The sequence below is a fragment of the Cuculus canorus genome, chromosome 3, assembly GCF_017976375.1.
Source record: "Cuculus canorus isolate bCucCan1 chromosome 3, bCucCan1.pri, whole genome shotgun sequence".
Lineage (NCBI taxonomy): Eukaryota > Metazoa > Chordata > Aves > Cuculiformes > Cuculidae > Cuculus > Cuculus canorus.
In genome coordinates this window covers 66,893,170-66,917,103 of record NC_071403.1, presented here as the reverse complement: position 1 = coordinate 66,917,103, position 23,934 = coordinate 66,893,170, and the positions used below count along the sequence as shown (strand labels likewise).

The 23,934-nt window shown below is 48.8% G+C and overlaps 1 protein-coding gene across 1 annotated transcript in view; it reads left to right on the top strand.

Annotated features, from left to right (window-relative positions):
- Nucleotides 1-23,934, top strand: part of RAB10 (RAB10, member RAS oncogene family) — a 49,929-nt gene that overhangs the window by 17,680 nt on the left and 8,315 nt on the right. The window contains exons 2-3 of the mRNA XM_009563749.2: nucleotides 15,076-15,136; nucleotides 21,534-21,672. Of these exons, the coding sequence (XP_009562044.1) occupies nucleotides 15,076-15,136; nucleotides 21,534-21,672 (200 nt within the window). The remainder of the gene's footprint in view (nucleotides 1-15,075; nucleotides 15,137-21,533; nucleotides 21,673-23,934) is intronic.

The window sequence follows — 23,934 nt, the reverse complement described above, 5'->3', positions numbered from 1 at the left end:
TCATCGTCTGAGATCTCAGTTTAGGTCTCCTCAGTGTGAATGTCAGGAAGACTCTGTGCACCCAAAACTTGTGGCAGCCGTGCTTTGAATACATAAACTGGGTTGATGCCGAGGTGAATGTGCCAGATGCTTAATTGCTGGAAATGGCTGTCACTTATGCCCAGAGCCTGGTCCCTCCACCTATTTTACTGGGAAGTGGTCCATGCTCTTGTTGTCTCCTAAACTTTTCCCAGACCCTGATACAGAGAGTGCTAGTTCACAGATAAATCAGTGCCACAAACACATTGCTTACTGATAGAAGCTCCTGGAAGCTTCCCTTTTCATCAGTAGAGTTGCAGCTGGCTGTGGCCACAGTGAGCTGTTCAGCGTGTAACACCGTGAGGGGTTCCCAGGCACGGCTTTGGCAGTCAGAGTTCGCCCAGAGTCCTCTGCCTTGAGGCTCTGCTGGAGGCAGAATACCCTGGGGTGATTTTGTGCTGCCTCAGCCATTTCTCTCAGCTTAAATCGCCAGCGATGCATTTGTTATCACTGAAAGTGCAGCTGGAACTGCTGAGGCATGGACGCCTCGGCCTGTCACTCCCTGTGGACGTGGAGGACGATGCCTCCCAGGAAAGGTAGAGACTGGGTCACTTTGAGCTCCTGTAGATGTGGCTTTGGTCCCTCACAAAATCTTTCCCTGTGGCCTCCAGTCAGGCCCCTCCAGTTAATGTATTTAAGCTCCTCTTAGTTCTTCCTTTATGTTTACTTTACAGGAAAGATGTATTTTCTGCTAATACTTGCAAAGAAATGTTATTACAGGCTCTGTAGCTGGAGGGTCAGTGCTTCAGTGCATGCAGCGGATGGAGTGAGGTAGCTGGAACTGGGGATCCGTGTAAAAGTCCTAGTGAATCACTGTCCCTGTCATTGTTGCATGAGGCAGCGCTGTTTTAAAATGCATTCCAAGCAGGTACTTGTGATGGGACCTTAGTTCTGACCGTGCTGAACGGTACTGGTGCCTTCCTCAGCTTCCGATTATTGGGATTTGCTCTTCTAATGGCAGGTTTGGGGGTGAACAACACACATTGTCATCGATCTGTTAAACCTCTGAACCGTGCCCCTCGAAGAGAAGCAGCTCCATGGAATTCTTGACTTGTTAACACGATTTGCTTCCTTATGGCCTTGTGGCTTCTGAAACTGAAATGTGTGGATGCAGTCTGTACTTCAAATGAAATAAAAGTCTTACTGCTTGCATTCCAGCTAATAAAAAGGTTTATGTCTACAGGCATCCAGGGCATAACATTACGGTAAAGGACTTCTTTCTGTTGGAGGGGAGCTGAGTGGAAGGAAAGAAACATTGGGATTGGTTTCTGAAGATGTTTAATTGTTTAAATATAGATGAGGAGAACAGTAGAGGGGCTGGAGATCAGGGGCTATGTGGGTGTAGCATCCCGGTGTGTGGAGAGCAGACACTTCACACCACCTCTGTTTCATTGACAATTTGATTTTATATTTATTGATTAATATAGAATCATAGAATCGTTTTGTTGGACAAGACCTTTGAGATCATCAAGTCTAGCCAGACCTGTCCACTACTAAACCAGATCCTTGAGTAGCTCATCTACCTGTCTTTTAAATCCCTCCAGGGACGGGGACTCAACCCCCTCCCTGGGCAGCCTCTGCCAGTTCCTGAGAACACTTTCAGTGAAGGAATTCTGAACTTCCCAGAAGAGCTTGACCCCAACCTGGCTTCAGCCTCCTTTTTCAGAGCTGTAGAGAGCAATGAGGTTTCCCCTCAGCCCTGTCTTCTGCAGACTAAACAGCCCCAGGGCCCTCAGCTGCTCCCAGAACCTCTGGGCTGCAGACCCTTCCCCAGCTCCACTCCCCTTCTCTGGATGCGCTCTAGCCCCTCAAGGTCTTTCTTGGAGTGAGGGGCCTAGAACTGAACCCAGGATTCGAGGTGTGGCCTCACCAGGGCCAAGAGCAGGGGGATGATCCCTTCCCTGCTACTGCTGGCCACACTGTGGCTGATGCAAGCCAGGATGCTGTTGCCCTTCTTGGCCACCTGGACCACTGCTGGCTCATAATAAGATGCTTTTGACCAGCACCACCAGGTCCTTCTCTGCTGGGCAACTTTGCAGCCACTCCTCCCCAAGCCTGTAACGCTGCATGGGGCGGTTGTGTGTCAAGTGCAGGATCTGGCACTTGGTCTATGGCTCTGCAAGCTCTTAGAGAGTTTCTGGTAGCAATATTGACTTGTAGTGACTTACTCATGAATTACAGTAAAGGTGTTCACTTGTGATTTTAATGAAACTCTCAGAAGAATGCATTGAGGCGGTTTCAGGTGAGGCTGGCGGTGAGAGATTTTTGGTGCGCTGGCTGCTGTAGGCTTGACCTAGATTTAATACGCATCCTTGAAAGGAATTGATGCACAAAGGGAGCCTGCATGCTTACGACTCATCTGCCGCTTTGAAGGGAAACGGGAACGCTTCAAACAGAATTTCAAGTTTGGAAAGTGCCCTTCACTCTTGTGGTTCTGCCTTGTCCTTCTGAAGGTGGTTGCTCCCCTCTCCACTGTCTGGCAGTGAGTGAAGCAGGCTGCTTGGATAGCCCTGGTGAGGCACTGGGATGTGCAGGCAGTGGTGCAGCAGGAGGATCCATGTCACTGCAGACAGTGAGGACGTGAATGAATCTGGAGGTGCTGGTTGACAGTGGCCGAACACGAGCCAGCAGTGGCCCAGGTGGCCAAGAAGACCACCAGCATCCTGGCTTGGATCAGCCATGGTGTGGCCAGCAGGAGTAGGGAAAGAATCGTTCCTGTGCACTTGGTGCTCGTGAGGCTGCACCTTGAATCCTGGGTTCGGTTTTGGGCCCTCCACTCCAAGAAAGATATTGAGAGGCTAAAGTGCATTCAGAGAAGGGGAATGGAGCTGGAGAAGGGTCTGGAACCCAGGGGTTCTGGGAGCAGATGAGGGACTTGGGGCCATTTAATCTGGAGAAGAGAAGGCTGGGAGTAGACTTCGTTAATGCTCTCTGCAGCTCCCAGAAAGAAGGTTGGAGCCAGGCAGGGGTCAGGCTCTGCTCCCAAGGAGCAAGTGACAGGATGAGGGGAAATGGCCTCAAGTTGCAACAGAGAGGTTTAGATTGGATATTGGGAACAATTTCTTTACTGCAAAAGTGGTCAAGCCCTTTCAGAGGCTGACCAGGGCAGTGGTGGAGTCCCCATCCCTGGAGGAGTTCAAAAACTGTGTGGCTGTAGCACTTGGGGACATGGGTTAGTTGGCACGGGGAGGTTGCGCTGACCGTTGGACTGGATGAGCTTAGAGGGCTCTTCCAACCTTAACAATTCCGTGATTCTATGAATGCACAGCGTGTGGCCTCTCCCAGATAAGAGGTCAGGCTGGATAACAGCAGCCTTCTATTGTGCTGCGGGATTAAGCCAGATATTTGGGGGAATGTAAGCCAGAGGGCTGGATTTGTCACCGAAATGAATATTCCGCTGATTCCCCCGTATCAGTCAGTATTGGATTGCATAAATCAAATCTCCCTGCAACACCGGCTCTTGTTTCGGTTGGTTGTTTGCTCACGATGTGCCACAGTATCTGAAAGCACCAGAAACATGGGCATCTTGAACGGAAGAATGTAGGTCACACTGAGGAGCTTCTGTCTAGCAGGGTTGTCATCTGCTTCGTTAAGAATAGATTAATTGGTAGGAGATGATCTGGCAGCAGTACTGCTGCTCATGTCCCGTGTTCTCCCTTAATGTGACCAGCTCTGTAATTATCTGTATTGATCCAGTACCAGTGAAACCTGGACTGTAAGGACAGTTCTATAGAGGGAATATAAAATCTGACTGGAAAAAGGGGAAGGAAGAAGCCCTGGGGTCACCAGGAGGGGCTGGTAGGACTTAATCCGCCTGTTGAAAAAGAAGAGGATCTCTGGTTTAGCAAATGAGGTGTTAAAAGCCAAAGGTTGGTTGATTAATTGATTGATTGATTGATTGATTGGATTTTAGGAACACTAACACTATGAGTGGGTTATTGAAATGCATGACATCTCATGAGCAAACAAACCTGTGGCTAAGACTCTTAACCGTAACCCTACTCACCACAACTCATGTATCTTCATTGAACTGTAGAATCACACAGAATAGTTTGGGTGGGAAGGGAACACAAAGCCCATCTGGTTTAATACCCTGTCATGGGCACAGACACCTCCCACTGGATCAGGTTATTCAAAGCCCCATCCAACCTGGCCTTGAATACCTCCAGGGATGGGGCAGCCACCACTTCTCTGGGCAACCTGGGCCAGGGCCTCCCCACACTCACAGGAAAACATTTCTTCCTAAGATCTCATCTCAATCTTCCCTCTTCCAGCTTTAAACCATTCTTCCTCATCCTGTCCCTGCACTCCCTGACCAAGAGCCCCTCCCCAGCTTTCCTGGAGTCCCTTTCAGTACTGGAAGGCTGCTCTAAGGTCTTCCTGCAGCCTTCTCTTCTCCAGGCTGAACAACCCCAACTCTCTCCGCCTGTCCTCGTATGGGAGGTGCTCCAGCCCTCAGATCATCTCTGTGGCCTCCTCTGGACCCTCTCCAACAGCTTGATGTCCTTCCTGTGCTGAGGAATCCAGAACTGAAGTCTTAAATTTACAAAGAGAAAGGTGTGGTCATAATGACTTTTCTTAATTCCTCCTCTACAAAAATATCCATTTTCAGGATGCTTTAGGTATCCTTGACAGTCAGAGATGCCGCTGTTCCCCCTGTGGGCTCTCTGCTGGTGTTAAGAAAAGCAGTTCTGTGTGGCCATTGTTGTCAGGGTGGTGTTGATTGAGTCCCGTGACCTTGGAATAAATAGGTGGACGTTCATTCAGGTGATGATTTGAGAGGGTGCTCAAGCACAGCGCGAGATGGGCTGTGTGGTGAATGGGTGAGGCATAGATCTCATGGGGAAGAGCCTTTGGGAAGGGAGGGGCCTCCAGGGGATAGAATGAGAGCAGGGGCATCAATGTCGGGGGCTGGAGGTGTGGGACAGATGAGTAAGGGCTAAAAACGTAATGCTAATAACATCATCATTTGTGGATGGTGGAGTTAAAGTAATTAAATCATGTGTTTCTTTTCCTATTGTCCTCCCATGCTGAGCTCATCCAAACCAGTCTCTTAAACAGGACACTTGCCTTCGTGGGTGTTTTCCCTGACCCAGTGGTGTGAAACCCTCTTAGACCACCAGAGAGTTAACTAGGTGTGCCCAGGTGGTCAAGAAGGCCAACAACATCCTGGCTTGGATCAGCCATGGTGTGGCCAGCAGGAGTAGGGAAGGGCTCGTCCCCTGGGCTCAGTGCTGGTGAGGCCACATCTCAAATCCTGGGTTCAGTTTTGGGCCCCTCACTGAAAGACCTTGAGGGGCTGGAGTGGATCCAGAGATGCGGAAGGGTCTGGAGTCCAGGGGTTCTGGAAGCAGCTTTGGGCCATGAGGCTGCTTAGTGTGGAGGAGACTGAGGGGAGACTTCATTGCTCTGTGCGGTTCCAGAAAGGAGGTTGGAGCCAGGCAGGGGTCAGGCTCTTCTCCTAAGGAACAAGTGATGGGATGAGAGGAAATGGCCTTAAGTTGTGCCAGGGAAGGTTTAGGTTGGATATTAGAAACAATTCCTCCATGGAAGGGGTTGTCAAGCCCTGTCAAAAGCTGCCCTGGACAGTGGTGGAGTCCCCATCCCTGCAGGGGTTTAAAATCAGTGTGGATGTGGTGCTTAGGGACCTGTTTGAGTGGTGGGGCTGGCAGTCTGACGTTTATGGTGGTACTCAATCTTAAAGGTCTTCTCCGACCTAAAGGAGTCTGTGACTCTGTAAGCGTGTGTTTCCTAAGGTCCCGTGGAAGATGTGTGTTTCTTTATTTAGATGCAGCTCCTGGTGCCCCTGAGTGCCGAATTGTCATGACTTGCAACCTTGCAGAGCAGGCAGAGCAAGTTCATGTTGCTGCTCTGGTTTGCACCCTCTGCACTAGGGAAAACTCAACTGCGTAAAACACTGAAATGCTGGAATCCAATGAATTTCTGTGTTTCTACCACATAAATCCATAGTCTGCTCACATCTCAAGTACTTTGTTACACCCCTGGTCACTGAGTGCTGACAGTGATGGAATTAAAGGTGAGAAGAGGACAGCAAAGGCAGCCAAGAGGCCATTTCAGTGTCCCTGCTCTGTGATTCCTGGTGCCATCAGTGTTGGTTCTGGTGCTGTTGTTGGTTCTCCCTGTCCCCTTCTGCAGGGGGTGGTTCTGGGAGCCAACTCCGTGTCTGGGGCCCCATTGCTTGGACTGCTGAGGCTGCTTGGCTCACCTGTGGGCTCTTAACCAGTTATGTTGATGCTCCCTACCCTGCAGTGAATGGGTCCTGAGTCATTGGAACTCTGCAGAGCGGAAGGAAACTGTACATTTGTAGCAGGAGTGACTTGGTCTTTTATTTCAGGTCTGATTGCTGTGGTGGTACCTTTATTACGTGGTCCAGCATAACCACTGAGCGTGGTCTGTCCTGTGTGTGTGGTGAGCACCCTGTGTTATTTACAGCTCACTTTGTTCTCCAGCAAAATGGTCTCAAGTTGTGCCAGGAGAGGTTTAGACTTGATAGTGGGAAACATTTCTTTACAGAAAGAATGGTGAAGCCCTGGCAGAGACTGCCCAGGGCAGTGGTGGATTGCCCATTCCTGAAGTGGTTCAAAGAACATGTGGCTGTGGCACTTTGGGACATGGTTTAGTCGTCATGGTGAGGTTGGACTGATGATTGGACTGGATGAGCCTAGAAGGCTTTTCTGACCTTAATGATTCTGTGATTCAGTGACGTAGAATTCTGATTTTGCGGAGAAGCTGCGATCACTTCAGGGCAGAACTGTAACTCAGTTGCTGACTGATGGCTGCTACCTGGCATGGCTTTCTTCTCCTTTTGGATTTCACCTCCGCTAACCAGAACAGGCAGGGTCAGAAACATCGGGTTAATTTTGGAATAAAAATTTGATGGGTTATGAAATTCATTATTACTTTTCTTTCATGTACGTGCCTCATTTTTGCTTCATCTCACAGCAGCGTTCCCTTGTGTGGATAACGTCCCGTCAGCTGCTGGAGTCGCCTGGAGTGGTTGGTGCCCTTGCAGGTTATAGTGCGAGGTTGATAGAACTAAGACAAAAGGGAGAACCTCGCTGGAGAGCCTGAAGCTGTTGTTCAGCTGCTTTTATTGACATGACTGGGGTGAAATGGACTGGAGACACGTAAGGAAACACCTGCAGTGTTTGTGCAGGGTGGAGCTGGTGCTGGGGCGGCAACTCATGGGATCACAGAATGCCAGTCTGGAAGGGACCCCAGGGATCATCTGATCCAACCTTTGAGGTGATCTGTAGTTTAGATAAGATGGCGCAGCACCCTGCTGAGCTTAGCCCTAGAAGTGTCTGGTGTAGAGGAACCCACCACTTCCCTGGGGAGATAATTCTAATGTTTAACTGTTCTCATGGTAAGAAACTGTCTTCTGGAGTCCAGTAGGAATCTCCCCAGGAGCAACTTGTACCTATTACCCCTCATCTTTTCCATGTGACTCCTCATAAAAAGGGAGTCTCCATCCTCTTGGCTGACACCCTTTATGTACATAGAAATAAGGTCCCTCCTAAGCCTTCTCTTCTCAAGGCTGAACAAACCTCATTCTCTCAGCCTTAATTTCTATGGAAGCTTTCCCAGTCTTCTCACCATCTTCGTGTCCCTTCTCTGGACCCCCTCTAGCCTGTCCACATCTTTTGTGCATAGCGGGAACCAAAACTGAACACAGCACTCCAAGTGCTGAGTAGAGTGGGATAATGACTTCCTCATCTCTGGTGATGATGCCCTTCTTGATGTACCCCAGCATCTTGTTGGCCTTTGCTGCTGCAGTGCACTCTCCATTCACATTGAGTCTGTTGTCCACCAAGACCCCCAGGTCCTTCTCCACAGAGCTGCTTTCCAGCCAGGTGCAACCCAGTCTGAGCTGCACACCAGGGTTATGTATTCCCAGATGTAAGACCTTACACTTACCTCCATTGAACTTCATAAGGTTCCTGCTAGCCTGCTCTTCCAGCCTGTCCAAGTCTTCCTGGAGGGTAGCTCTTTCCTCTAGAGTGTCAACCTCCCCACTCAAATTGGCATCATCTGAAAACTTGATTCCAACATCCAGGCTGCTGGATCACCGAATCACAGCTGTAATCATACTCACCAGAACTCATGCCTCTCCACAGGGCTTTGTTTCTGGTCACACAGCTCTGTCCTCCTACCCCAGTTTGCCCTGCTGCTATCTTCAGGGGGATGACACGGCGTGGGCCAGCACTGGGGTAGAACTGGAGTACAAAGTTCTGAGTCTGGACTTGAGGCCTCGGTAGCCCATGCAGGCTGTCAGACCCCATGTGTATCCTGTAGTGGTAGTGATTCGTGACCGACAGATCTCCCAGAGAACTTTGGAAGAAGTTGGTAGCGCTCAGACCCTTGGGACACCTGAGAACCTGCGTGACTTCACAGAACTTGCGTTCTGTTGTCTTGGTTTGCACCTTTCTGCAGTGAGAGGGGAATTGCTTAGTTCACATGGAGGTTTGCGTTAAACAATACCACATTTAATCTGTTTCTCCCAAGAATCCATTGCCACACATGAGCATAGAAAGGTGGATATTAGTGCTGATATGCATACAGGTCTGTATGTGTGGGAGACTGGGATCTGTCAGCATTGTCCATGTGTGTCTGTACACATGCACAGAAGAACATCAGCAGACAAGCGTGCCTGTGGAGTGCGCTTTCTCCTGAAGGAAGAGGACCAGCTGTCTTATGGACTTAGTTACTGTTTTGTTTGCTCATGAGATTAACTGTGTTTGACAGCTGATGCGGAGGGTTGGTGGGACCCCAAGACCAGAAATGTGTTCCTGCCATGATAACTGACTGTCCTCCTACAAAGGGTTGAGCAGCACTGGTATTGCCTGCGAGGTTTAAACTGGGAGCGGTGTGTGTCTGCATCTTGTCAGGCTCTCGGCATCCATAGGCTTCTCCTCTGTTTTGTTCCTGGTCACATTGCCTTTCCCTCTTCCCTCTCTGTTCCTTTCCACGTAGGGAAAGCTCCAGGCTTGGAAAAGAGTGGCTGGAGAAGTGCCTATAGGAAAAGGAGTTGGGGCTGCTAGTTGACAGTGGCTGAACATGAGCTAATAGTGGAAGGCTACCAGCAATCTGGCTTCAATCAGCCATGGTGTGGCCAGCAGGAGTAGGGGAAGGGATCGTCCCTCTGCACCTGGCGCTATAGAGGCCGCACCTCGAATCTTGGGTTCAGTTTTGGGCCCCTCACTGCAAGAAAGACATTGAGGGGCTGGAGCACATCCAGAGAAGCGGAACGGAGCTAGGGAAGGGTCTGGAGCCCAGGGGTTCTGGGAGCGTCTGAGGAACCTGGGGCTCTTTGCTCTGGAGAAAAGGAGACCTCATGAGCTCTCTGCAGCTCCCGGAAAGGTGGTTGAAACCAGGCAAGGGACGGTCTCGGCTCCCAAGAAACAAGTGATGGGATGAGAGGAAGTGGCCTCAAGTTGTGCCAGGTGAGATTTAGATTGGATATTAGGAAATACTTTTTTATGGAAAGAGTAGTGAAGCCCTGGCAGAGGCTGCTCAGGGCAGTGGTGGAGCCCCCAACCCTGGAAAGGTTCAAATACTCTGTGGCTGTGGCACCTGGGGACATGTTTAATCATCACAGTGGGGTTGAGCTGGCGGTTCAACTGGATTAGCTGAGAGGTCTTTTCCAACCTTAATGATTCTTTGATACCGTAAGTAGCTGACCATGTTACACAGGATCAGGGTAAAGAGAAAGAAAAGTTCAAACGGGTGGTAGCCAGTCACGCCTGATGAATAGATGTCCTGCAAGAGAAAGCAATCATGCTCTGAATTATCAGTTCCTTACTTGGTTCTGTAATTTCTCTGCATAATAGAATCCAGGTAGCCCAGGTTTTCCATGTCTCAGTCTCTGATAATTGCATTCAGACTTGCTTCAGTTGAGCAAGAGTTTTGATGCTTTGTCTAGTGACTCATTCATTGGTTTATTGCAATTTTCTTCTGAGAGAGATGACTTCACAGGGAATTAATGGTTGCAGAGATCCACCTGTTGGAGAGGTTTGTGCAAGTGCAGACCATAAGCAGTAGGGGAGGATCCTGTGGCTTCCAGCTCCTCTTAGAGATTGGTTATTAAGGTTTTCTCTCCTATGTAGTGGAATGTTTTTTGCCAAAGTTAACAAATCTGTATTTCAGAAAGAGTTGTCGTGACTGTAGAGGCTTGTCTAAGCTCACCTGAACAAATAGTTCTGTGGAAGAGGATTAGGCAGAGGTTTCCGTAATTTTAAAAGCTTACAGACATAGTTATTGCTGTAATTTTTGCTCTTGGGAAATTTTCTTTTACTTTGTTTTTGCTGTTTAAATAAAAATATTTTGGGGCCGTTGTTGGGGCCCTGCTGTAGAGTACAAACCGTTCCTGAAGGATACGGGTTTTTCTGCAGTGGTGGAGTGTGCTGCCCATGGAGTGTTATGGCTTGGACTGTATGTGTGGAGGTGACTGTGGAGCAGTGTTCCCTCTTACTATGCCAGTTGGGAAGTCATTAATTCAAAGAAGGATAGCAGATCGTAGAATCATAGACTGGTTTGGATTGGAAGGGACCGTAAAGCCCATCCTGTGGGCAGGGGCACCTTCCAGTGGATCAGGTTCCTCAAAGCTTCTTCCAACCAAACACCTCCAGGGCTGGGGCATAGCAGATGGGTTTCTTTCTTCCTGGTCAGCCACTTTCTTCACCCAATGCTGTAGTTTCTAAGTTAGCAGTAAGGATGAAGCGTTCTCCTATTACAGCACTTGTAAGAGCTCCACCATGCTTGACCGGTGTGATAGGGATTAGTGTGGGGTGTCCAGGCACACCTTAAACCCTTGGAGGCACTGCAGCCTGCACCTCCTTGGGGAGGGTGTGGTGAGAGGGACTTGTTTATGGCTCATCAGGGTATCTGAAAGCCGCTCGAGTTCTGCTGGGTTCAGTTGAGAGCCAAGAGCTGCAGGATTTGTTCAGATGTGCTTTTATTGCCTTGCATAGTGATGTTAAAGTGCATTTGCAAAGGAATGACTGACAAATGGAATACATGGTGTGCTGCCTACGCTCTGTGTTAGGTGGTGCTTTGCCGCGAAGGTTGACTGTTGGGCTCCTGGCGCTGCCCCTCTCTTGCCCTACATTACGCTTCCCACCGCCCAGCATTCTCCCTGTGCTCAATGAGGTCTTTGTTTGGGAAGAATGCAAACACAATTGGTGCTGTCTGCAAAGGGCTGGCTCATCCGTCCTAGCGCTGACACAGGCTGGAAAATGGCTTTTTCTCCCTCCCTCTGGTACCGATGGCATTCAGGAACAGTTGGTTTGTGAGTTTATGGCCTCAAGTTGCACCACAGGAGGTTAAGATTGGATGTTAGGAACAATTTCTTTACTGAAAGAGAGGTGAAGCCCTGGCAGAGGCTGCCCAGGGCAGCGGTGGAGTCCCCATCCCAGGAGGGGTTCAAACACCATGTGGCCGTGGCACTTGGGGACATGGTTTAATTGTCACAGTCGAGTTGGGCTGTTGGTTGGACTTCACCTTAACAATTCTCTGATTCTATGACTTGTAACTGGAAGGAGACCCAGAAGGGAGCCAGAAACCTGGGCTGACCTGCCCATAAGGAGATGTCACTGTTAAACTGTGTGAGCTGTGGCAGAACAAATGTTTCCAAGGGTTTATTTGGAAGTGTGGAGTTACAGTCAGTGTTCAGTAGCTGGCAGCGTGCTTCCTCGTTTCTTTGCAAAGTCCAGCTTGCCCTGTTGAAGCTGATGGATATCTAATTGACACTTAATGAGGGAGTAATTTCATGCTCATCTTTAATTCATTAGTGCTGTCATTATCCTCCTGTGATAGCAATAGGTCCATTTTGCCTGTCATTCAACTTTTATATCTGCTACCCTCTTAAACTCTCCTGAACTCAGTGTTCCGGGAAGCTCCCTGTACCTGCAATCTCCTCTCTCTGAAGCCTTAGTCTTTCTGTCAGTCTGGTGTCACCAGCAGCTTCTTTGGAGAAGGCCTGGAACTGAGTGGGTCCTGCAGCGATGCAGATCTCTCGTTTTTCCAGGCTGTTAAAACTCCTTTGGAAGTATTTAGAGCAAACCGTCACTGCTATTTATAACCATCGTTCTGTTCTGAAGGCTGAACCGGTATTATATTGTAATTGGGATGAAAGCCGCGTATAACATGGAATTAGAGATTTATTTTATCCCCAAATACCAGAGCTGGCTAAATCCCTCCCAGCGCAGAGAAGAGTTGATTTCTTTGGCTGGGTTAATAGCTCACTTTATCTTAACGCGTAAAAAGTGGCTGTCAAACATCCTGTGTTATCTGGGCAGAACCTTAAACTAAAGTGTCGCTGGATAAAATACCCTTATTTATGATCTCTTGGCAAACGTTGTGTTCGTTTGTTCGATAGCGTTGCTGGGGAGCTCTGCATCCCAGCAAACAGTTTGGTGGAACGCTGTGAAATGTGGGGATGGTTGGGGTGATTTTATGTGTTGACTGTTAACCGTTCAGCGATTTTATTGTCCACACCACGTCCATGTGATACCAGCCAATATCTGTTCATAGATTTAACCTAACATGAGGAAGGAAGCTCTTCTTTGGCAAATTGGAAAGCATTGAAACACTGACCTGAAGCTGAGCTCTGGAGGTCCCATGCTGATGCCCTGAAATCAGTGGACCTTCAGCACAGGAAGGTTATAGATCTTTTGCAGCGAGTTCAGAGGAGACCGTGGAGATGATCTGAGGGCTGGAGCACCTCCTATATGGGGGCAGGCTAAGAGAGCTATGGTTGTTCAGCCTGGAGAAGAAAAGGCTCTGAGGAGACCTTATAGCAGCCTCCAGTACTGAAAGGGGCTTCAGGAAAGCTGTGAAGGGGCTCTTGATCAGGGAGTTCAGAGATAGGATGAGGTGGGATTGCTTTCAGCTGCAAGAGGGGAGATTGAGATGAGATCTTGGGAAGAAATATTTTCCTGTGAGGGTGGGGAGGCCCTGGCCCAGGTTGCCCAGAGAAGTGGTGGCTGCCCCATCCCTGGAGGTGTTCAAGGCCAGGTTGGATGAAGCTTTGGGCACCTGATCCAATGGGAGGTGTCCCTGCCCATGGTAGGGTTTTGGAACTGGGTGGGCTTTAAGGTCCCTTCCCACCCAAACCATTCTATGATGCTATGACAACCTCGTCCTTTTGTCACGGTACTGCTCTGAATCCTCAGAAATGGAGAATTTTGCCCCTTTATGCTCCAGTTCATGGTTACGTGGTGACTATCAGAGGCTTCATGAAGAGCTGCTTTTGGTATTGATTTAAGGGTTCTTCTCCATCTGCCTTCTTGGCTGCACAGGTAGTCAGTGTCCATTCCTCCTCCTGCCCGTGGAGGACACAGAGCTGTGGGAGAGGGATTCTCTCCACCCCTTTGTAAAACTAGGTGCCCTTCCCAGAAAGGCTCTGGTTTCCTGGGTTCTATCTGAAAACATTTTACTAATTTAGCATTTCAGTGTTAAAATGAGGTGGTGTGTGCAGTATAGAGCAGAAAGGAGCAGGACTTGGAGTTTAAAGCCGACTTTCCCTGTTGATTCCTTACATAAGAACGTGTTCCATAAATTCTGTTTAATCTTGGTATAAAACGACCTTGTAGATTGAGTAGGGAAGTTTGTGGTTGCAGCTGCTGCCTTTTAAAGTGTCTAAATATAAACAGATTTTTGGGAAGCATGAAGTATCTTCTGTAGTGTTTCTGTGATTGGAATGAAAATTGGAACTCGGGCGTCTCGTTGCTGTCAGAGCATTGCGAGGAGATGGCTTGTGGTGCTTCTGCTCCACTGGCCACAGTCGATGCTCGTGGTTCCTGTAGGCAATTTCAGGAGGAGAAAGCTGGAACAAGACATGGTTGTCAAATCTCATCTGCTGGAAGAGCTGGTGGGCTGTTTTTCATCCTGGGTTGATGTGCATGGCATCCATTGTGGTGTGAGCCCATCTCTTCTGGGGAGGAGCGATGAGTTCATACGTGGTGCACAGATGAGGTTTCGTCAGGGCCTTCAGCAGTGGTGCTATGGAAGTTCTCACCAGATGCTGGCAAGACAGTATTTCCCTTTTGGAGACCAGGCTCTCTGTTGAACTGTAGGTGCTCCAGGGAAGTAGAACAGTGATCTCCCAGCCTTCTGTCAGTTGTCTGGATCACAGAAGTTGTTCTTGGGTAACAGGTGGGTAACACTGCATCAGTGGTTGGACTGGATGATCTTAGAGGTCTTTTCCAACCATTATGATTCTATGATTCTGTGATCTTGTATGGCTGACACCTCTCCCTTGCTTTTATTCCATCTTTGCATTTAGCGGCTTCATATTTTAATTTCCTTTATGCAGCACCTCACACTCCTGTGAGCAGTGGACTTCAAGTGGGACAGTTCATAATAGCAACATTAGTAATGAAAATATCAATACTGGTTGCAGCATTGATCTCTGCTCACGATCCATCCGCAGTTTGATAGTTTCTCCTTTCCAAAGTCTTCTTGGGACAGCTCTCCTTCATCTCCAGTCCTTGCAAATCCTGTAGTTAACCAGCTTCCTTAGATACCATCTAATCTGTCAGGATGGTCTTGCTTACTCACGCTGAGAGTTGTGGTTGCTCACTCTTGTCAGGTTGTGGTGTTGCTCACCCTGCTTGCTCCAGGGCTGGAGCTGGAGTGGGCCTGGATGGAGAGTTGTGGCAGTTGGGTACCAGCTTAGCTTGGTAACTTGTCTTTTTATTGCTGGCCGAAGCTTTGCATTGCTTAAACCCTTCTGATTGTGTTATTGAAGCTAGAGGCTGACTCGCTATAAACCACATGTGTGTTCAGTTCAGGAGACACTTTAGGTGTGATGGTCCTCGTGCTCCTCTCACGTTCTGCCTTACTTGGACAGCCTGGGTTTATCGGGCACTTCAGTAAAAGAAGAAGAAAGCTGTTCATTCTGCAGCAATGGAGTTGATGTGGAATTGCTTTTGTTGTTAAATACTAATTACTGATTTCTGTGTTTGTTTATTTTAGGGATAGACTTCAAGATTAAAACCGTTGAATTACAAGGAAAGAAGATCAAGCTGCAGATATGGTGAGTAACACACATTTGTCGGTGGGGTGGCTCCTCTCAGAAGCAGGTTTTCGTCAGAAGAGTTCACACTTCCTGGGATTCCATTCAGGTATCTGATCAGTGGCCGTGTTTGGGGCTTTCAGCAGTGACAAAGCTCCGTATGCATCCCTGAAACACTTGGGAAGAGCTCTGCATTGGGTTTGTCACCACTGTCACTGCCTGCTCCCTGGGGCGGGCTGTTGGCAAACCTCCTGCTGGGGAGGACAGGATCCTCACAGGCTGTGATTTAGTGGGAAGTGTTTTAAAATTGGGATTCTTTAATTAGTAGTTGCTTTTGCTCTGTGGCTGTAGATTGCCTCCCAACCTTGTGGTTGTCATCCACGTCTGCACTTGTTTTATGTTTTCCATGCTCAGCTGCAGAGTTTCTCAGCTGACTGGAAACACGGCTGCTTTCCTGTAGGAAAGTCTAACACGAGGCAGAAGTTAAACTCTCTCTTTTTAGCTTGCTGTGTGCATCTAACAAGAGATTTTTATGTGCTAACAGCCTGGTAACATGTCAGATCAGGAAAACGTGTGGATTTTTTATCCAAACTGTTTGTTTAGACTCCCTCCTCAGCCACAAGCAGACATTACTGGTACGTTCTCCAGCTTTACCGAGCATTCGGAACTTTGCTGAGAACTCAGATCTACCCCCTCCCCCTGCAACCTAATAAAAATCTTCTATGGCTCGATAATGTTGGAGTTTGTAGACGCAGATGGGTGGGTTCCAGTTAGAAGGAAGTACTGGTCTTCCGCTGCCTGAGGAAAGCTGGGTGAATGATTATCCTTCCTAATTAATGTACTTGGAGTCCTCCTCATTACCACCACTCCGAGCTGTCTCAGTTGTTCCTCGTATCCCAGTCCTGCAAACAGAAGTTGGCTGGCTTAGTGTTTTTGTGCCTGCAAGGGGAGGAGCCGTCGGTGTTGGTGTTGTATAAAATGTGTAGCCAGTCAATGAGGAAGCACTGGGTTGGTGAAGGAGTTTGGCATGCTGGGATGGTCCAGCAGGGAGCACAAATGATAACCATCATCATTAGGGCAGGTGGAGCTGGCTGCGGAAGGGTGGGTACAGATCCACGGAGAACTGAAAGCAATGGAGAGAGAGGAACAGAGAGGATTGGGCATAGAGGCCATCAGGAATTGATTGACGCGTGGGCAGCAGTGATTGACGCGTGGGCAGCTCTTGGGCTGTGGGTTCTCCAGACTGGTTACACTTGGATGTTCAGCCTGAATCGAACCATTCCTTCCAACACTTGTGTTGTGCTGAATCTTCTACCCCAACAAGGCAGGGGGCTCTGAAGGAACGTGGGATAGAGTATTAGGAAATAATTCCATGATCCTCCCTCACCCACATTGAGTCTTCCTCCTGCTGCTGCTCTGGTGTAGGAGTTGCTCTCTGACTGCCAGCAAAGCCATGCTGGTGTATTTTGCTGTGGCTTTTGCATGCTGGGTCTTGCTGGGCAATGAGTTCTACAGAGAACAGATAAACCAGCGCTATCAAAGCTCTGCTCCTTGCCTGCACAGGGCAAGAGCTGCTGCCTCTTCCTGGGCACGGAAAACGAACAGACATGGCAGTGTCTCAGTCACACCTTGACCTCTAAAATATATAGAGATATATATATATATACTCCTATATATAATATATAGGAGTAAAGAAAAGAAGGGTCTGGCTGAGATAAAGCTCTCCAGGGGTGATAAGCAACTTGATACCTCACTGCTATTGAAAAGGACAATTGCGGTTCAGTAAGGATCAAGCCAGGATTAAAGCATTTTCCTCTTGCTCCAAATGTAAATGTGCCTGGTACAAAACGGTGTTGTAACAGGGAGATGGCAGGTAAGACAAGTGGAGGGGAAGGATGTGAGGCTGTGTCTGTGTGCAGGAAGCTTCTGGAGGAGCCTCAACATGGTGTGGGCTGCATGTGTGGAGGAGGCCAGGGTGCAGCTCTTGGGACCTGAGCCTGCTGAAGGAGTGAGCTTGCTCAGGGCAGATCCCTCAGGAAGAGTCACATTCTGGGTGAAAGCACGTAGAAGTAGCGAGTAGCTTCTTGGTGAGGTTATTGTACAAGCGGTCTCTTTAGAAAAATTGTTGATGTGATGGTGTATGATGCAATGCTGTATGGAAAATCACCCGTGGTGGGCTTAGAGCAGGATCTGGGACAAAGGAATTAAAGATTTGGGAGCAGAAGCACTTCTGAAGGGTGGAATCTGGGAGGGTTGACATTGATGAATGTCTCGAAAAATAGCAGTGCTCATATTACTTAGAAGGAAGGGAGAACAAAAAATAAAGTGAGAGAGAGCTGCTCCAGAAAAAGGTGGTATTATCGGTGTGAAAGCAGTGGAACGCTTTGGAGGAACAAGAGTAGTAGAGCTGAAAATTCAGCCATGAAGAGTGTAATATTGTACGCGCCAGTGTGGTGAGGGAGTGGATTCTGACCCTTTGCTCCACTCTGGTGAGATCCCACCTGGAGCCCTGTGTCCAGTTCTGCAGTCCTCAGCACAGGAAGGACATGGATCTGTTGGAGCGGGTCCAGAGGAGGCCACGGGGATGATCTGAGGGCTGGAGCACCTCTTGAACAAGGACAGGCTGAGAGTTGGAGTTGTTCAGCGTGGAGAGGAGAATGCTGCTGGGAGACTTCAGAGCAGCCTCCCAGTACTGAAAGGGGCTCCAGGAAAGCTGGAGAGAGGCTCTTGATCAGGGAGTGCAGGGATAGGATGAGGGGGAACGGTTTTCAGCTGCAAGAGGGGAGATGGAGATGAGATTTTAGGGAGAAATGTGAGGGTGGGGAGGCCCTGGCCCAGGTTGCCCAGAGAAGTGGTGACTGCCGCATCCCTGGAGGTGTTCAAGGCCAGATTGGATGGGGCTTGGATCAACCTAACGCAGTGGGAGGTGTCCCTGCCCATGGCCAGGTGTTAGAAGTGGATGGGCTTTGAGTTCCCTTCCCACCCAAATGGTTCCATGATTCTATTCTATGATTCTATGATCAGTCTCATTAATTTTTGCAGAAGACCCTAGGAGCATCTAAAAGTTCCTTCATGCTGAGAGCCTTTTGGACCGCTTACCGTGTGTGTGACTCGAGAGGCAGAGGCTTTCTTGACAGGTCTCCCTGCCTAGAAAACAATCAGTATGGCACTCTTTATAGAGGTGTTTTCCTGACTGAATACTTTTTCAGCAAAGCTGAAATTTGCCATCCAGGAGGTATCTCATAGATGTTCCTTTGCAGAGGGAAGTCTTGGACTCGGCCACTAAGGCTGCCAGTGCCTGCCTGCTGTCAACAATGGTTCCTTCCGTGCAGTGTTCTGCTGCATGGATTTAAAAACATCATCAGAAGAACCAGTAGGACAGTAATAAAATTCCAAGCATTGTTTTGCTAGGAATTATGTGGTTTAATGTGTTGAAGACCTTTATTTTGAGCAGTGTGGGCTGGAAGGATCTTCACCAAGCATAGGCTACGATCTCTTCTTGTTGCAGCCATGTAAATCTTTCATAAACACATCAGGGTGCATTTTAAGGTTCCTTTAGTCTCTGCTAGGTCAGCTGGAAAGCTGTCCCAGAAATTCTGCTCTCCGTTCGTTAAACCTCTAATGTGCTATAGCTTATGCATATTTTAATGTTGGCATCAGGATGATTTAAATAGATTTTTGACTTTCCTTGCGCTGCTTCTTTCCCCAGTCCCACGGGACGATTTCATCTTCATTTTGCAGCTGAATAATCCAAGGTCTCCATTTCCTCCTGTGCAACAGGGCTTCCTTTTCCTTGGCTCTGGTAATAGTCCTTGTCTATGTGTATTTTAGCTTGGTCCACAGATGTGCTGACATAAAGGATTTATTGCACACCAGTGGCTCTGGAGCGTATTCTTACATCCTAGAAGTCTGAGCAAAAGAGTGAGAAGCCAGGGCAGTGACCAGGGCACGTGGTCTCTGATTGTCTTGTGTGCTGTTTGCTCAGGGTGGATTCGTCAGTTGTGGGCGGTTGGAAAGCCGTAACTCATTTCTTCTGATTGCTGCAGTCAGGTCTCCAATCTCACATCCATTAGGAGTTATCTCTGAATAATGAATGGAGAATCCATTAAGGAGGGGAAAGGGCAAGTATAGAACTTATCTAAAAAAAACAGAGGGAGGAGGGGAACACTCCAGGTTCTCTGCTGTTTCCCTCCCCAGCTTTCTTAGAATCGTGGAATGGCTTGGGTTGGAAAGGACCTTAAAGCCCATCCAGTGCCAACCCTTGCCATGGTCACCTCCCACTGGATCAGGTTGCTCAAAACCCCTTCCAACCTGGCCTTGAACACCCCCAAGTGTTTTCCCCCATCAGCGTAGCTCCAGGTGCCAGAAAAAAAACATAGAGGAGTTAAAGAATCAAGTTAAGTTGTAGGTGTAGAGGATGTGATAAGTGATGAGTAACAGCTCAGTGTGGCCACTGCCAAGTTGTGTAAAATCCATCTGAATCCTTACTGCAACAGCTCCCAGCCTTTTTGGGGGTGGGGAGGAATTGCACATGCCATAGGTCTTGATGGCCTTGGTGAGTTTTAGCTGGCGCTGTCCTGCTTCATATAGGCAAGTTGGGGAGCAAGTGACTGGGATGAGGATGCTATCAACAACATGGACAGTGAGATTGAGTGCACCCTCATAAAGTCTGCAGATGACACCAAGCTGTGTGATGTAGTTGACACACAAGAAGGCTGGGACATCATCCAGAGGGACCTGGACAGGCTGAAGAAGTGGGACCACGTGAATATTCTGAGGGCCAGCAAGGCCAAGTGCAAGGTCAATACACCTGGGTTGGGGCAATCCTGAGCACAAATCCTGACTGGGCAGAGAATGGATTGGGAGCAGACCTGAGGAAAAGGACTTGGGGTGCTGGGAATAAGAATCTCAACAGGAGCTGGGAATGGGAACTTGCAGCCCAGAAAGCCAAACTGTGTCCTGGGCTGCATCTAAAGCAGTGGGACCAGCAGGATAAGGGACAGGATCCTCCCCCTCTGCTCCACTCTGGTGAGACCCCACCTGGAGCCCTGCATTCAGCTCTGGATTCCCTAGCATAAGAAGGACATGGATCTGTTGGAGCAGGTCTGTAGGAGGCCACAGAGATGATCTGAGGGCTGGAGCACCTCCCATCTGAGGGCAGGCTGAGAGAATTGGGGTTGTCCAGCCTGGAGAAGAGAAGTCTGTGTGGAGACCTTAGAGCAGCCTTCCAGTACAGAAAGGGGCTCCAGGAAAGCTGGGGAGGAACCTTTTACAAGAGCCTGTAGTGATAGGACAAGGAAGAATGGCTTTAAATTGGAAAGGGGAAGATTTAGGCTAGACATTAGTAAGAAATTCTTTGCAATGAGGGTGGTGAGGCCCTGGCCCAGGTTGCCCAGAGAAGTGGTGGCTGCCCCATTGCTGAAGGTGTTCAAGGCCACGTTGAATGAGGCTTTGAGCAATATGATCCAGTGGGAGGTGTCCCTGCCCATGGCAGGGGGTTGAAACTGGATGGGCTTTGGTTTCACTTGGAAGGGAAATCATTCTGTGATTCTGTGGAAACCGGAGTGCTGGGTTTCACCAGTGTCTGATCAGGCTGGTCGGTGCATATGGTCTTTGACTTAAAAGCTCTAGATGGAGCTTTGAAGTGTCTTTTATTTTGGAGAAACTGGTCAGGAACAAGAGAGGAGGGCATGTGAGGCAGTGATGTCTCTGGGTTGTTCATATGCTCCACTGCTGGAGCTCCCAGTCCTGTGGAAGTGCTGGTGGAGCATTCCTTGCTCCTGTATTCACACTGTCCACTGCTGCTCCCACTGAGGCTCAGAAGCCTTTGAGATGTTTCCCTGGGATCTAGGACTTGGCAATGAAAGTTTTGTTGTTTGGGTGCAAGTATTGAGTTGTCAATAAAAAAACAAAATTTAACCTTAACAGATTTCTACGATGGCTTGATACTGGTTTAGTTCATTGTGGTATGTTACCAGAGGACCCACTGCCACCTGCCACTTTGCTGTTCCATGGGTGGCTTCATCTGCTGCCTCCTTCATCACGTAGGCCCAGCTGAGCAGTCCAGCGCCATCTGTCTTAGCTCACTGACTCCAAAATGTGTTTTTTAAAAACTAATCCCCTTTTAAGTGAAATCTGAAAGAGAAACCTCCATCTCTGGGTTTCCATACACTCATGCGGCTGGCTTACTGAAGCTTGATGTTCTCTGAGTGGTCAGCTGGATCTGGGAGGGAGCAGGTCTTCCTGGAAGCCACTGCAGATGCACATCGGAGTGTGTCCTGGTCTTCTGCAATGCTGCACATCTTCAGTAGCGGTGCAGGAGAGCACAAACCGGGCTGTACATGCTTGTCTAAGAGCTATGTCATGCTAGTGTCTTTTGGTCTCGCCTCTGATATGTGCTCTTGTCCGTTTTCTGCAGGGACACGGCGGGGCAGGAACGATTTCACACCATCACCACCTCCTATTACAGAGGTGCCATGGGGATCATGCTAGTGTACGACATCACTAACGCCAAGAGCTTTGAGAACATCAGCAAGTGGCTCAGAAACATAGATGAGGTGAGTGATGTTTGTGAGATCTCAAAGCTGAGCTGCTTGTGGTGACTGATAGAACATGTGGTGAGCCCCAAGGAACTCAGCTTCCAGGTTGCAGCTTCTGCTTCTGCCCTGGCAGGAGCTGTAAGTGAACCCTGGCACTTCATGGAATCATAGGAATGGTTTGGGTTGGAAAGGCCCTTAAAGCTCAGATAGTTTCAACCCCTGCCATGGGCAGAGACACCACCCACTGGACCAGGTTGCTCAAAGCCTCATCCAACCTGGCCTTCAGCACCTCAAGAGCCCCTCCCCAGCTTTCCTGGAGGCTGCTTTTTGGATGTTGCTCTTAGGCTGGTCTGTGTCCCGCCTGCCCCGCCTCAAATCTCCCTTCCATAATGGCGTGAAGGGTTGCAACACCGAGCTAACGGTGTCCTAAAATGTTGGATTCATCTAGAAGCAAACTTTGTTTCTGTGCTGGAGAATGTGTAGAAGTAAGGAATACATCTTCAGTCATTTGAGGATGGGTTGAGAGAGTTGGGGTTGTTCATCCCGGGGAAGAGAAGGCTGTGGGGAGACCTTAGAGCAATTAGAGTACTGAAAGGGGCTCCAGGAAAGCTGGGGAGGGGCTCTTGATCAGGGAGTGCAGGGATGGGACAAGAGAGAATGGTTTGAAGCTGCAAGAAGGGAGATTGAGATGAGATCTTAGGAAGAAATGTTTTCCTGCAGGGGCGGTGAGGCTCTGGCCCAGGTTGCCCAGAGAAGTGGTGGCTGCCCCATCCCTGGAGGTGTCAAGGCCAGGTCTAATGGGGTTTGGATCAACCTGATCCAGTGGGAGGTGTCCCTGCCCGTGGCAGAGGATTGGAACTGAATGGTCTTTAAGGGCCCTTCAAACCCAAACAACTCAGTGATTCTGGTAGCTGGGAGTTGCAGTGTCCAGGAGGAGCTGCCGCCACAAGGTGGTGTGTAGAGGAGCCGCACTCAGCCAGAGGCGGCAGAGGAGCTATGAATATGTCATTCCTAGTACTGACCTATTTTATAAACATGACTTCGTAAATCTTGAAGATAATGAGTAAGATCACCTTCACTCCCTCAGAACTGGTGTTAGGAAGTATTTGCAGGTTTCTCATGGCTGTTAGGGCCAGCGTGGCAAACCATGCTTGTTGAATATCACAAAGTGCTCAGACCTGGTGGCTGGTGTCTGTGTTAGAGGAGGCTGGTGTGAGGTCAGGTGAAGCAGAAGAAACTGATGTGGAAATATGCAATGGCTGGATCCTCAAGAGTTCACTCTCCGGGAGTCCTGAGATGTTAAAGCAGTGATGCTATTAGTTCATGCTTTTGTTATGCTGTTCCTAAATGGAACAAATGCTTGGATTTTCCAGCTCTGTTGTTTTCCTAGAAAGCATGAAGATGGCCCTGTAGAACCGAGCATCGGCAGAACTGCTGCCAGGCATTGCTGGTACAAGCATTGAGACTGGTGAGAGGCTCTTAGAAAGCAGAAATGCAATACTGGGTCTTGAATTTCCTTGCAGGAACACGCTTGTGGAAAGGTGTTCATTTTGGTGGGCACAGGAGTCGGGGGGGAGCAAGGCAGCGCCCAAAGGAGCTCTGCAGCGAGCTGAGTATAAGCTGGAAACCAAGGCCTGTGGATTGTGCTATGGCTTTGTTTAAAATCATAGTATTATACAGGAAGGTGAGCAGTAGATGTGGCTTGTACCATGTGTCTGAGAAGCAAGCGGCTTTACCGACCTTGTGTTTTCCAGGCTGTGCCACAGAAACCTCTGCAGCTGATTCCAGGTGCATTGAGGAGGGTGTGTGGCTACTGCTGTTTTTTAAGTGGGTTGTTTGATGCCTTAGGAAGCTTTTTTTTATGATGGAAGAAGCTCACTAACCGAGTGCATTAGCAGAAATGATGGGAGAAGGCATCCTATCATCCTCTGAAGCTCCAGGTGCAGTGTTGAGGCTTCTTGCTAAAATGTGTGGCTGGTGTTATCCGCTCATGTAAATTGTGAAAGGAGGAACCTCGAGCTTTGCTTTTCCATGAAGTTCACATTGCCAAGGATATCCTTTCGAGGAGGAGATCTTTCAGTAAGCAAGCTGCCATTCTGAATTACGTGCAAGGACACTCCTCTCCAGGCCTTGATTTAGAAAAAGCCAGGGAGCCTAGAGCTGTTACACCTTCATCCTTGCCAAATGCTTCGTTATTCGAGTTTCACACGTTCTGCAGAGGTGTGCTGTGCCATGCGCTTCTGTTCCACTGGCAGGAATTAGCTGAGAGGCTGGCTCTGT